The sequence below is a fragment of the Gossypium hirsutum genome, chromosome D07, assembly GCF_007990345.1.
Source record: "Gossypium hirsutum isolate 1008001.06 chromosome D07, Gossypium_hirsutum_v2.1, whole genome shotgun sequence".
In the NCBI taxonomy this organism is placed as follows: Eukaryota; Viridiplantae; Streptophyta; class Magnoliopsida; order Malvales; family Malvaceae; genus Gossypium; species Gossypium hirsutum.
Window position 1 is genome coordinate 47,034,375 of NC_053443.1, and position 13,306 is coordinate 47,047,680.

Here is a 13,306-nt window from a genome sequence, read left to right on the forward strand (position 1 = left end):
TCATGTGGTTAGTCTTCAAAAAGACTAGCTTGCGACTATGGTTGAGTGTAATGTTTATATCTTGTGTGATATGCATAGGAAACGGGAGTGGAAAGGAAATGAAATACTAGGTTCATGCTTGAAATGTAAAATGATGCAAAAAGGGGACGTTAAGTTAAACGATAAATATGTATTGGTATTGAACTTAATGAAATTGAATTGTACGTGAATTAAATGGAAATTGCAAATGATATGATATGAATTAAATGAATTATTGTGGTATTGAAATTTATATTGAATTGAGAAATTGAATTGAATCGTGAACATGAGAATCGTGAATTAAATGAAATGGAAATGAAGTATTGAATTGCATGAGTATGTATTGGGTCTCAGAAGCCCTATTTGTTACAAATATAGTATTTTGAAGTTATAACGTGAAGATTTATAAAAGCATGTTAAAAATTTGAAGAGTTTAAATTTGAATGAAATTTTATGACTCGATTTAACATGTTTATAACTGTATGTGTTCTGGTAATGCCTCGTACCCTATTCCGGCGTCGAATACGGGTAAGGGGTGTTACAATATGACATCGCTAGATTTGGTCATAACGTTTAGACTGGATTTAGGGTGTTACATAGGTCGTGTGGGCATTCGAAATGGGGACAGACGGTCGTGTCCCAGCCCGTGTCCGAACCCTTGTAACTCACTGACTTGGGTCACACGGTCGGACCACATACCGTATGCCTGGCCGTGTACCCTTCGAAATGGCCTCACACGCCCGTGTTCCAGGCCGTGTGCTAAACAGTTTGAAAATTGGAGGGTATATTGACTTGTGCCACATAGCCAAGTCATACGCCCGTGTACTAGGTCATGTGAAGCTATTGACTTGATTTCTATAAAAGTATCAAGGGACACACGGTCGTGTCACCTGGCCGAGTGTCACACACAGCTGAGACACACGCCCGTGTGGACAAAAATAGGCCATTTTCCAGGCCATATTTCTCACCCAATGTAGTACCAACCTAAGTTCAACAATGTACATACAACCATGGCATAAATAAGCATTCAAAACCAACTAATATCAAGTTTATAACATGTAATATCCACACATACAACATGATATCCAAAATCAAATCCATTGGCCCCTTTTAAAACATACAAATCACACTTCCAAAATATACCTAAATGGTCAAACTCATATATGAGACATTGTGCCTAAATTCAACATGCATACCACATCTCAATTTTAGCCATTTGGTACCCAAAAGACCAATTCACAAACAAGGCATTCACATAGCAACTATACATCACATACCATAAGGTTATTTATACATATTTACATAACCAAACATATACCATTTTCAAGCCAAATTAAATGGCCAAAACATAACAAGACATATAGGCTACATTAGCCAAAACACCTATACATGCCATTTACCCAAAATATAAAGTTCAAAGTACCAAAATGAGTATTTGATAGCGTGATGTGATCTCCGATAACTTCCAAACCGAGTGAGCTTCTGAATCACTTAAAACACGGAAATTAAACGGAGTAAGCAATTAAGCTTAGTAAGTTCGTATGACTAATAAATACAACTTACCAAATCATCCACAATTTAGGTAAACAAAAATAAAAGTATAGATGCAACTTAATTTGGCCTAAAGCCTATCACACAATCACAATCATGTTAGTCATGTATTTTTATATCAAATATAAATCACTTCGAGTATTTTACATAAATAGTTGTACTAGTTAGAATTGAACTCATATAACCTCAAATCATCATTATGCCCGTTGAACCATTTGGAATACTATCAGGTACTCTGGTATCTCGCACACTAAGTGCCAGTACGTGGTCAAAATCACGTCTATCTCATATCTCATATAGATGCTCACTCTCGAGCTATCACTGAGTTTGCTCACACAACTGTCAGTCAAGATGTAGCTACACGGTGCTGCTCACACAAGCTGTAAAGTAACCGCAACACATGCCAAAAACTCAGCCACCGGTAGGACGTACGAGACCAGCACCCAAAACACGGTAACCCATAATGACATGTCATTTGTATCCTATCTATTCCTAAGGTTCAATCGAGATTCATATGTTGTCGATACCTCGTCGAGAATTTTCATGGTGTCATATCATCATAATTATATTAATTAAACATTTAAAACACATATAATTTAATGCTTATTCAGCATACGAACTTACCTCAAATTTATACGAAGAAAATCGACCGATCAATCCACTATTTTATCTTTTCCCCGATCTAATTCCAAACATGGCTTTTCTTGATCTATATAATCAAATTTAGCTAATTTAATCTTTATTTTATCCAATTCAATCCAAAAACTCATGTTAGGGAAAAATTACCATTTTACCCTTATACTTTTCACTTCTTTACGATTTAGTCCCTAGGCTCGTAAAATGAAATTCATGCAAATTTCATCCACATATAAGCCTAGTTGAATTTACTACATGCTCATAACAGCCCATACATTTCACAAATTCACACATTTAACACAATTTTTACATTTATCAATTTAGCCCCTAATTGACATTTTCATTAATAATCACTTAACAAAAGTTGTTTAACTCACAACAAAGATTCATTTTATTAAATTACACTTAAAAACATAACATATTCGTCAATGTCAAATCTTAAACTATTCAATAGTTTTGCAAATTAATCCCTTAGTTAGCTTGGTTAAGCTACAACGATCCCGGAAACATAAAGATAAAAAAAACGAACACCAAATTCAATTACATGGAAAGGGTTGTGTGGCTGAAATTTTCCAGCTTCTCAAGCTCCAATATTGCTGAAATTTTCCATGGAAGAAATACAAAGATGGAAGCTTGATTTGTTTTATTTGTTTTATTCATTTATTACCTAATTACCATTTTAACCTTACCTAACTTTTAAAATAACAAAATTGCCAAGCCATGCACATCCACTAACTCAATTAATGGTCTAATTACCATATAAGGACTTCTACTTTAAATTTCTATACCAATTTTACACCTTTAGCTAATAGAGCACAACTTTCACACTTTACGCGATTTAGTCCTTTTTCACAAATTGAGATACAAACGGTAAAATTTCTTAACAAAATTTTTATACAATAATACTATCATGTTGTAGACCACAAAATAATATTAAAATAAAATTTACAACCTCAGATTTGTGGTCCCAAAACTACTATTTCGATTTCACTAAAAACTCATTATTCCTCTCATTAAAGCTAACCATTCGTATTCTCTTTAGTTTTCACTGTTATTGGGTCTTTGAAATTGAAATTGTAGCCATTAAGTCACATGTTTTGATTAAAATCCAAAAATAGGGCATTTAATGGTGAATTTCGAGTTTGTGGATAAAAACTTGGTTTTAAATTGTTTTTCAATTAGTTTTAACCTAATTAGAAGCTTTCTAAAGTAACTTTTAAGTTTCATCAGGGATTTCTTGGGTTTTAATTAATTTTTTTTGTAATGGCCAAAACTTGTCGAAAAATTTTAATACCTTAAAACACGTAGTTTTGTGTAGTTTAAAGGTTAGAAATTAGTCATAGATGAATATATAAATGAATTGAATTTTTTTTCATGCAAAAATATTATGCGTAGACTAATTTATTCAAATTTTAAGTTTGTTGTGCTAAAGGTTTTAGTTAGAAAATAATGTAGCTTAGGCTTGTGTTGTTGGCTTTATGAGGTGAGTTATTGGCTGATTGTTGACCGAGTATATGTGTGGTTTGTCTTGTTGAAGTTTTGGAGTCAAAAGGACCTTCAACGAGTAGAGATAAGTGCAAAGGGAAGCTTGTCTAAGCTTTTGGTTTTTTGACAAAAACGAATATTTTGGTGAGTGTTTTAGAATTGCTGCTCGTAGATGATTCGTTGTGTATTTGGGAATTTAGAGGTAGTCTAAACCCCTACTCTAAATTATGAGTGTAAGTGTTCTTCTACCTATGCTAAATATGAGATAAATATGTTTATAAATTGTGATACGGAGAATTATGATGTGATGAAATATGAACATGTTGTGATGACTGCTGTGATGGTAAATATGAGGGTATGTTATTCATACCAAGTGACAGTGTGTATAATGTGCAAATGATATGATTATGCGGTGATGGTAAATATGAGGGTGTGTTTTAGACTTAAGTAATACGTTGCGTTGTTTTTAATGTTTTTGTTTTAATGAAACATTGCGTTTCATTTGTTTGTTTTGCCTGCTGGAGCCATTTCTGTGACAACAGTCTCTTTTTCTCTTTCTTATTTCTGTTGGGTTTGGAAAATGAGGTCATGTAAAAATTGAATTGAATATTCTCTTTCCTCTAATTCTCTCGTGCTATTCTCTGCTTTTTTTTATCTTTCGATAATGTATCAAAGGTATCAGAGTAAGGCGTTTTTCATGGCCGGTAATAGAGTCACCATACATTCTTAGAATGATGCAGCATACTGGCAACAATAGTTGACCAAGCTCTAACATGAGCTTTCTCAATGGGATAGTAAGTTAGATGCTCGAATGAAGGACTTCAAATATGAATTCAAATCTAAGATGAATTGGTGACTTGAACAGTATTTGGGAAATCCAACACCAAAATGCACTCTGAACCAACTACCACTACTGTAATGTCACAGAGTAGAAGTTCCACTACTCTTATTGGTTCAGTGAGAAACAAATCTCTTTCTCCAGCTAAGATTGAAGAAAGGAAGAAGAGAGGCTTTTGCTTTTAGTGTAGGTTGAACTACACTCCTGGACACAAGTGCGTCAAATCAAACTTTACCAGTTGTTGCTTGACTCCACCTCTAATGGTGAGGGGGAAGAGTACTAAGAGTGTTTGGATCATGTAGATGATAGTCATTAGGATGATAAGGTAGCCAAGACTCCCACACTGTCCTCTATGCTTTAGAAGGATCCCAGGCTCTCCAAACAATATGGAATGTAGCTCATATTGGCACATCCCAGTGATTATGTTGGTGGACACTGGTAGTACACAATACATGCTATTCATAAGATTTTATCATGGAGTATGCTACTTTTTAGGCATACAATCATGACCATTTCTTTCGTACCGATATATTGGCATACACTCATAAATCTACTCAACCTTATGCATACAAGTATTCTCAAGCAGCATAGATCATATCTTAGAACGCAACAACAATTTATGCTAGTTATAAAACATTTCAGGATAAAGTAAGGAAACTCACCTGATGCTTCTTCGCCTTATCAGCTTCGCTTTTCCAAACTTCAGAGCTTTCATTCTCCTGGCACAACTAAGCATGACAACCAAAATCATGAGTTAAACTTAGTATTCTTAGCTTAAAACTCAGTTTTCTAGAAACATGCAGAACCCCTAAAAAAGTTTATGGAAATCCTTAACTTCATTATTATTAAACTTACATATATAAAATGACTAAAAACCTTACAGCGTGTTGGATTCTCTACTTTTTTTACTCAAACTTTACGATCACCACTCCATGTAGAGTTTCTCATAACTATCTCTTTTTCAGAGCAACCCAAGGAAGAAGATGAAGAAGAGAAGGTGAAACATATTTGAGAAGAATTTTCTCTGGTAAGTCATTTCCCAGGTATTTATAGCCCTTTAAACATGGTCTTCAATCGTATAGAAACCATCCATTGATAATAATTTTGTCTTCCACTAAGGGACCAGCTGGTTTTAATCCAATTGAACTAGAATTGGATCTCAACCACGTCCAAAATCAATCACTATTTTTTCCTAATTTTTCAGTAGAGGCCGCCAACTTATGGCTTCTTTCAATTTAACTTTCTAATTGTTCTAAATTTTTGAAGTTAAAGGAAATCGAGTGTGACATAACTACCTTAGCTTGTTTACTCATCTTCGCCAAAAAGACATTTTTCACAATTTAATATAAAATTAAAATAAAAACATTATACAAAAAAATAAATACTCGTTAACCAAATTCAAACGACACTTACTTGTACTAATTTACTTTGTTGGGTCGATGTTTGAACTTTAGAATTTTTACATCAACAACCTTTTCCTTAACATGCAAATATTCTACTCTAAATTTAACTATGAAAACCTATTCATAACAATCTTAATTTTATAGGAAACTCTAGCACCGAATATGAAACATATTTTAAAATGTTGGAAAATATTAGACATGACAAGTCAAAAAAATGATTCTCACAAGAAGCGTTTTTCTAAAAAATTATTAAGATAATATTCTTGTTTTACCACGAAAAATATGAGACATAAATTTTATCTTGGGATTCCCAATTTTTTCAAAAAATTTATCTCACGATTCTCGACTTTTTAGAATTCAATCTAACCGTTAATTTTATTTTTTATTTTTATTTTTTATAAGTTTAATTGAACGATGTAGATAACGTGCAGGTGATGTGGCAGGAGAGAGGGTGAAAGCGTGCCTTGTAGGACATGTTTTCATTGAAAGCACGTCTGTAGGACGTGCTTTCATCCTATCTCCTACAACTTAACCCAAATATTCCAACGAGCCTTAATGTAATGACCTGAATTTTTTGATATGACACGTATAATTCTGAGATTGAAAATCGAGAAAGTTATGGAATAATTTTGATAATTTATAGAAGAATATTGATATTGGAGATGGTGATATGTGAAAAGAATTGTAAAAGTGAAAATATGATCAAAATGACTAAATTATAAATTTTGAAAAGTATGAGGACTAATGTGCAAAATTATCCAAAAATGAAAAATATGGATTATTTTGGATTATTGTGCATGAAATGGATTGGAAGGTGATTTGATGTGATGAAACTTTTAGGGCTAAATTGGAAAAATATGAATAGTATAAGGACTAAATTGTAGTTTTCCTATTTTTCAGGAAAAGAACCAAAGTGTGATTTTCATTAATAACTTTCTAATAAAGATATATGATGAATTATGAACTTGATTTGGTCTAAGTATCAAATTTTGAGAAGAAATTACTAAACAGGGCAAAATAATAATATTATCGTAAAAAGGGTAATTTGATCAACTCACAAGAATTTTATAATGGAAATAATATTTAAATATGATATTTGATATCCAAAATTATTTTTATTCGTTGAAACCACGTATTAGAGACATGTTTGGTTGGAAGTAATAGCCTATGCATTCCAGCTGTATTCAATGGGTCCACAATAAACAATTGCCAGCTGTATTCAATGGGTCCACAATAAACAATTGCTTGGTTTGTTGTAATAGCCCATTACGGGCCAAATGGAATCAACCTCTGTTACAGTACGACCTATAATAACAATTCAGGGGCTTGGGGTCTACATTGGCTATTCAATAACAAACGTAATTACATATTTTCCTTTTTGAACCAAAATATCCTGGCATCTTATCTATACATCGTTTTCACTCTTCACTTCAGCCCATTTCATTCTTCCTCGACTTTTCCCCCCAAAGTTAACCCTAGAAATTAGCTTCTTAGTCGACGACAAATCTAACATTCATTCACCATTTTCATCTTCCCTCTAGTTGAACCTCCTTATTTACGGTAAGTGATGGTCTAATTTGGGTATTTAGAAGTATGAACTGACTTGAATGAGCATAATCAGTGTTGTTCTTTTGTTTCCCTTTTCTTAAACTCCACCCTGAAATTTTTTTCTGCCTCAACAAAATCTCTCATTTTCTTGTTACTTCTTATAGAGTTATATTTTATTTATTCATTTGTAATTTGACGATGAAAACAATGATTATTGGGATTGAAAATTTGGGTTCTAACCTTGCATTTATCTTCTGTAAGGAAACTGTGTAAAATCAGCTTGGGATGCTCTTTCTCCATCTCTCTGTCTGCCATTTTTCTTTTGCTTGCTTCTCGAAGTTCAATCTTGTATTTTTTTAGCTCAGTTTAATTTTTTTGGGTTTCCAGTTAATTGTTGTGGTTTGATTTTTTTGGAGGGGGGACATGTTGCATTTAATTTGATTCCGAGTTTGCTTTTATTTTGCAGGTAAGCTTGATGGTGTTCTTTGAAGATATAATTTTACTCTATAATTTCTGCAATTTCTGTAAGTTTATCACCAGGACATTTTGCATTCTTTTTATAACCTGTTTTGCATTTAATGATACATGCCCATTCAAGGTATGATTCCTAGGAGGTAAACTTGAGTCATTGATATTCAAATAGAGGGTTTTAGCTTCTCTTAGTGTATAAGCTATTGGTATATGGAAGAGATTGTTTGCTCATGGCATATATCATGTCAAGAGATTAGTCCAATGTGGTCTGTGGTCTCAGGCCCTTGTGAATGTTCTTAATCTATTTGTTTTCATTTTCCTTATTTGAATTGAGATCAACTATATTTTAGCCAATAAATTTTTGGATATTTATGGTGGTATTCGATCAAAACTTTTTTGAAGCAACTCTTGTATGCTATTTTGATGATACAGGTTCAAACTTTGTCAAAAAGAAAAATAATGGTATTCCATGTGATTTACATAGTATGACAACCGTTAAAGGAGTAAATGAATGAGGGTGAGAGTAGAAAGGGTCACATTAAAGAAAGTAGGTGAATAGTAAAATAGGCATAATTAAAAGGTACAACATGTTGGTAGGTGTGGACAATTCCTCACTCACAACCAGTTTTGGTACAATGAGTGGTTTGCCATTTAGCCACAGTCGTTAACCATCTACTGTATCGAAGAATTTTGCATCATTTACCGTATTTGTTATAGTTTAGATGCTCCTTCAATTGCTACAATTTGAAATGGTAATAAATTAAGTTGTCTCATGTCAGATATATATAATATCTTCCTTTGGCACACATTTATGAACGAGGTTATCTGGTTGCTTTACCATATTTTGGAGTTGCAGTTGGACTCTATCAGGTTGCTTTAGCATATTTCGAAATTACATATAAGTTTTTCCTTAAACTGTTTTTGGTCCACTTTTGGATTGCATACTTCAAGTTGCTGAGTCAATGAAATCCTATACTTCTTGCTTAATGTAAATTCTAGAAGCAAAAACTTTATCTACGATTGTTTAGATGTTCATCATTAATTTTGTGAATCATACTTTCTCCTATTTGGAACTTTAAATTGGATGAGGAACTTCTATTTTTTTGTTGAAGATTTTTCTAATTTTGAAACATTAACAGAATCTATTGAAGTTTTTTCTTATTTCTTTTGTTAAAGATGTCATGTTGATTACAAATCCACATTACTTATAATATTTATTATTTTATAAAAATATTTATTATCTTGTAAAATAATATTTTTTTGATAATTTCATTATTAAATTAAAAATAATATTTATTATTTTATAAAAATATTAAAATTTTAATAATTTTACAATTAAGTAGAGAGAGTCAATTTTGAGAGTGAAAACGTAAAACAATTATTACTACATAATTGCTAAAACTTATATACACAATTTTAAAATTGTATGGTAACTTTCTAAGAAAACAATTTTTATAAAAATTTTATATAAAAAACATAAATTACACAATTAATCTTTTTCTTTTACTTATGTATGTGATATTTTAATACTTTTCAATTGAATTAATGTCTTATTAATCTCTAGCATCAATTTTGTTAAAAATTTTATAATAATAATAATTATATTTTTATTAATTTTAGTTTGATTGTACAATCTTTTTTTTATAACAAATACCCTTGATAATAATATTTTATTACAATAACCAAATTTGTAAAAGTATTAATTTTTATATTCCATTTTTATCCTATATTACAGTTTTTTATTGATAACAATAACCATAAAGTGTACTATTTATTAAATTAGTTCTTCATAATAGCCTATTGTTTCAAATTTTAGTAAAATTAGTTCTATTATTAAGTGAAATAAAAATAAATAAATTTTAGTTGATATATTATTTTAGTAAAATGTTTAAATTTATATAAAAACATATTAATCATATTTTATTAAATGAAATCTTTAATAAATAGAATTACATTTATAAGTTTTATTAAATATACAATTTAAATATCACTAGTTAATATCATTGTTATTATATTATAGTTTTTGGTTATTTTAATTTTATTTATTTATTTACATTATCTTTAAATATTTTAAAGTAATTTAGTTATCTTTAAATATCATTTTTAAAACAACTATAATTTTTGTTCAAGACATTATCATTTGCTAAAATAAAGAGCCGGTTTTGCTAAATGAAATTTGATAAAGAAATTAATTTTAGGTTTTTTACTTGTAAAGATAGTTGTAATTTCTATTTTGTGCTTTGCAAAGATTATTAATATGCATTGTTCATTTTTCTTTGGCATTGTGTTATTGCTTCCTTTTCTTAGTTACATTGGGTGCCGTCCATAGCCTACATACTTATAGACCAAAGATTAGGTAATGTATTTTAGATTTTTATGCAAAACGAGATTATGTGAAAAGACTTGTATATGCTAGTGACGAGATCTGTATTAAACAAGTTAGGATGAATAGAATTATCTTTTTTTAAACTATGTGAGATGTTATAAACTTTAGAAGGATTGAAGTCGTCAAGAAACATGCTTGTTGATGAGCAAGTGGCAATGTTTTAACATTTCATTTCTCATCAACTAAAAACCAAGTTATCAAACATCACTTTAATAGGTTCAAGGAAACCATTAGCATATCATTTCACAATGTTTTAAATGTTGTCATACACTTAAAAGATGTGCTATTTAAAAAGATTGAGCCAATTAAGCTAATTCTACAGACCCAAGGTGGAAATAGTTCAAGGTATTAGAGTGAGTTCCATATATAACACGTACATAATTTTGTTGATTTAGATTTAAATATAGTATCCTAACTCGAGGTTTCATACACGTGATGTAGGATTTCTAGGTACTTTAGATGGAACCCACATCAAGATTAGGGTTCCAATAGTTGATAAAATTAAATATCGAACGTGAAAAGGTGACATAGCAACAAATATGTTAGGTGTTTGTACACCTAATATGTATTTTGTTTATATTCTTCCCGGTTGGGAAGATTCTGTTGTTGATGGACAGGTTCTTCGAAATGTCATTAGTAGGAGACATGGACTAAAAGTTCATCATGATAAAGTGCAGAATTGAAGAAATTTGAATTAATTTTTAAGATCACACTTTTTTGAGAAAATTAACCATGATAAATAGTTTTTTCCTTTTTTATAGGTTGTTATTATCTAGTTGATGCTGGTTGCATAAGCTGTGAGGGATTTCTTAAGCCTTTTAGAGGATAAAGACATCATTTGAATGAGTGACGTCATGGTTACCAGCCAAGTACTCCAGAAGAAATTTTCAATATGAAACATACTTCAACACACAATGTTATTGAAAGATGCTTTGGGTTATTAAAACTTAGATGGGGAATACTTAGAAGTCCATTATTCTATCCTGTGAGGGTGTACAATAAAATCATTATTGCATGTTGTTTGCTCCATAATTTTATTTGAACCTATATGAGTCTTGATCCTATTGAAGCGAAGTTGGGAAAATGATTACCTAGTAATGTGAGAGATGATGAATTGAATATTGTAAATATTCATCCATCAGATGCATGGACTACTTGGAGGATGGAACTAACCAATCAAATGTTCTATGAATGGCAAGCATCTAGAAATTAGTTAGGTTTATTAAAACATGGTAAAATGTTAATTTGTTTATGTTATTTTATGCATCTAGTTTATGGAACTTTAGTGGTGTTTGAATTGCCTTTATGTATTGTACTAGATTTGTTGAATTACAACTTTAATTTATTTTCTTTTTATTTGTCATGTGTTATAATTTAATAAAGTGTCGACCTTTTGATTCATAATATTGAACCTAATTTTAATTTGCATTTTTCTTAAGATAGTTGTGTTAGGTTTTTCACAATCAAGTGCTTCTTCTCAAAATTCTCGATGAACTATAAAGAAATGAGTTCTAGAAGAAGATGCAATGTTGGTTGCATGTATGGTCAACTTGCACAATGTTGGAACCTTTAACGTAGATAAGAGATTCAAGGTCGATTAGTTAAATGAGCTGGAAAGAATGTTAGAAAAGGTTTTACCCCATGCTATGTTGAAGACTAAACCTAATATTGAATTAAGGATTAGGACATTGAAAAGGAATTAAGCAATCATTTATGACCTGCTTAGTGGAAAAGACAATAGCGACTTTGGTTGGGACGAGTATAGACAGCTAATTGTTGCTGAAGATGCTGTATGGAACTCATATATAAGTATAAGAATTATTTCCTGTCTTTATTATCTTGTTTTGACCAAACTTATATCTAATATGGATTCTTAATTTTTTATAGTCATAAAGAAGCTGGACAATTTAGACATTGTAGTTTCCCTTATTATGACCAACTTACAGCCATCTACGCAAAAGATCGAGCCACTAGGAATGCTCAAACAACCGCTGATATTATTGAAGAAATAGATGCCGATGATGTAGCTACTGCAAATACTCATGAAGAAAGAAACTATTACAATGGATGTGAAGCTGATATTTCTTTGGATGAGATGAATCTCTAAGCTACACAACCGCAACCATCTAGAAACTACGATGATTCCACATTTTCAAAGAAGAAAAAAATGATTTTCTGATGCAAGTGAATAAATTTCTTCTACTTCATTTACTGATGCTGCCACATTATTGGGGGAAAACATATGAACTATTAGCTTTGAAATAAGTAGGAGCATTGCCTCCGAAGTGCTAATTCAACAAAAGTCAGAAATGATCATTCAAGAAAGTGCTCTAAAATTATATCTGATCTTATGTAAAGTAGAAGGATTAATTGAGGATGAATGCTATCGTGTGTTGAGCAAAATTCCAAACCATCCAACCAAATGCTCATTTTTTTTAATCTACCTTCTTCTGATGTTTTGGTGATTTTTTGTATATGTAATATTTAGATGATATACTGACATGATAGAATGCCACATATTGCTGTAACTTTTTTATGTTGTAAAATTTAACATATAGATTGTGTCATATAAACTAATGACATCATGTAACTTTTTGTTAATGTATGAACATTATATTTGGATGTAAAATATATTTCTCAAGCTACTTATTACTTCTAATCTTTTGCTTTTTAGCTTAGAAGATAATCAAATTATTTGTTTCACTAATGATATTTTAACAACTTAAATATGTATTGTAGTTTAAAAATAATAAATTAGGGTATATATTATTTTTAGAATATTATATATTATGATATTATGATTTTTTATTAATTCATATTTTAATAATAATTATATTAAAAATGTTATTAAATTATATATTATTTTATTAAATTGTATTTAACAATAATTATGTTAAAATATGATTAAATTATTTATTATTATTTTTATTAAAATATATTTAATAATAATCATATTAAAATTTAATAACA

The 13,306-nt window shown here is 30.6% G+C and overlaps 1 protein-coding gene across 7 annotated transcripts; it reads left to right on the forward strand.

The window, feature by feature from the left end:
* Window positions 1-7,284: 7,284 nt before the first annotated feature.
* LOC107954840 (uncharacterized) lies at window positions 7,285-12,965 on the forward strand. 7 transcript variants are annotated; one of them, XR_001699709.2, is made up of 4 exons: window positions 7,285-7,491; window positions 7,946-8,003; window positions 8,730-8,820; window positions 11,098-12,965. XR_001699709.2 is itself a non-coding variant. In XM_016890529.2 (4 exons), exons 2-4 carry the CDS (start codon window positions 7,955-7,957, stop codon window positions 12,441-12,443), a joined length of 360 nt encoding a protein of 119 aa, XP_016746018.1. In that variant the 5' UTR covers window positions 7,285-7,491; window positions 7,946-7,954; the 3' UTR covers window positions 12,444-12,965. The 7 variants fall into 7 exon arrangements, 1 of the variants encoding a protein (XP_016746018.1); XM_016890529.2 differs by having other exon boundaries at window positions 12,224-12,965; XR_001699708.2 differs by lacking the exon at window positions 8,730-8,820.
* The last annotated feature ends 341 nt before the right edge of the window (window positions 12,966-13,306 follow it).

Coding starts and splice junctions, on each gene's coding strand:
- LOC107954840 (XM_016890529.2), top strand. CDS start 7,955: ATGGTGTTCTTTGAAGATATAATTTTACTCTATAATTTCTGCAATTTC. Junction 8,004..8,729: donor CTATAATTTCTGCAATTTCT/GTAAGTTTATCA, acceptor GTCTCATGTCAG/ATATATATAATATCTTCCTT. Junction 8,821..12,223: donor TTGCAGTTGGACTCTATCAG/GTTGCTTTAGCA, acceptor AATTTTTTATAG/TCATAAAGAAGCTGGACAAT.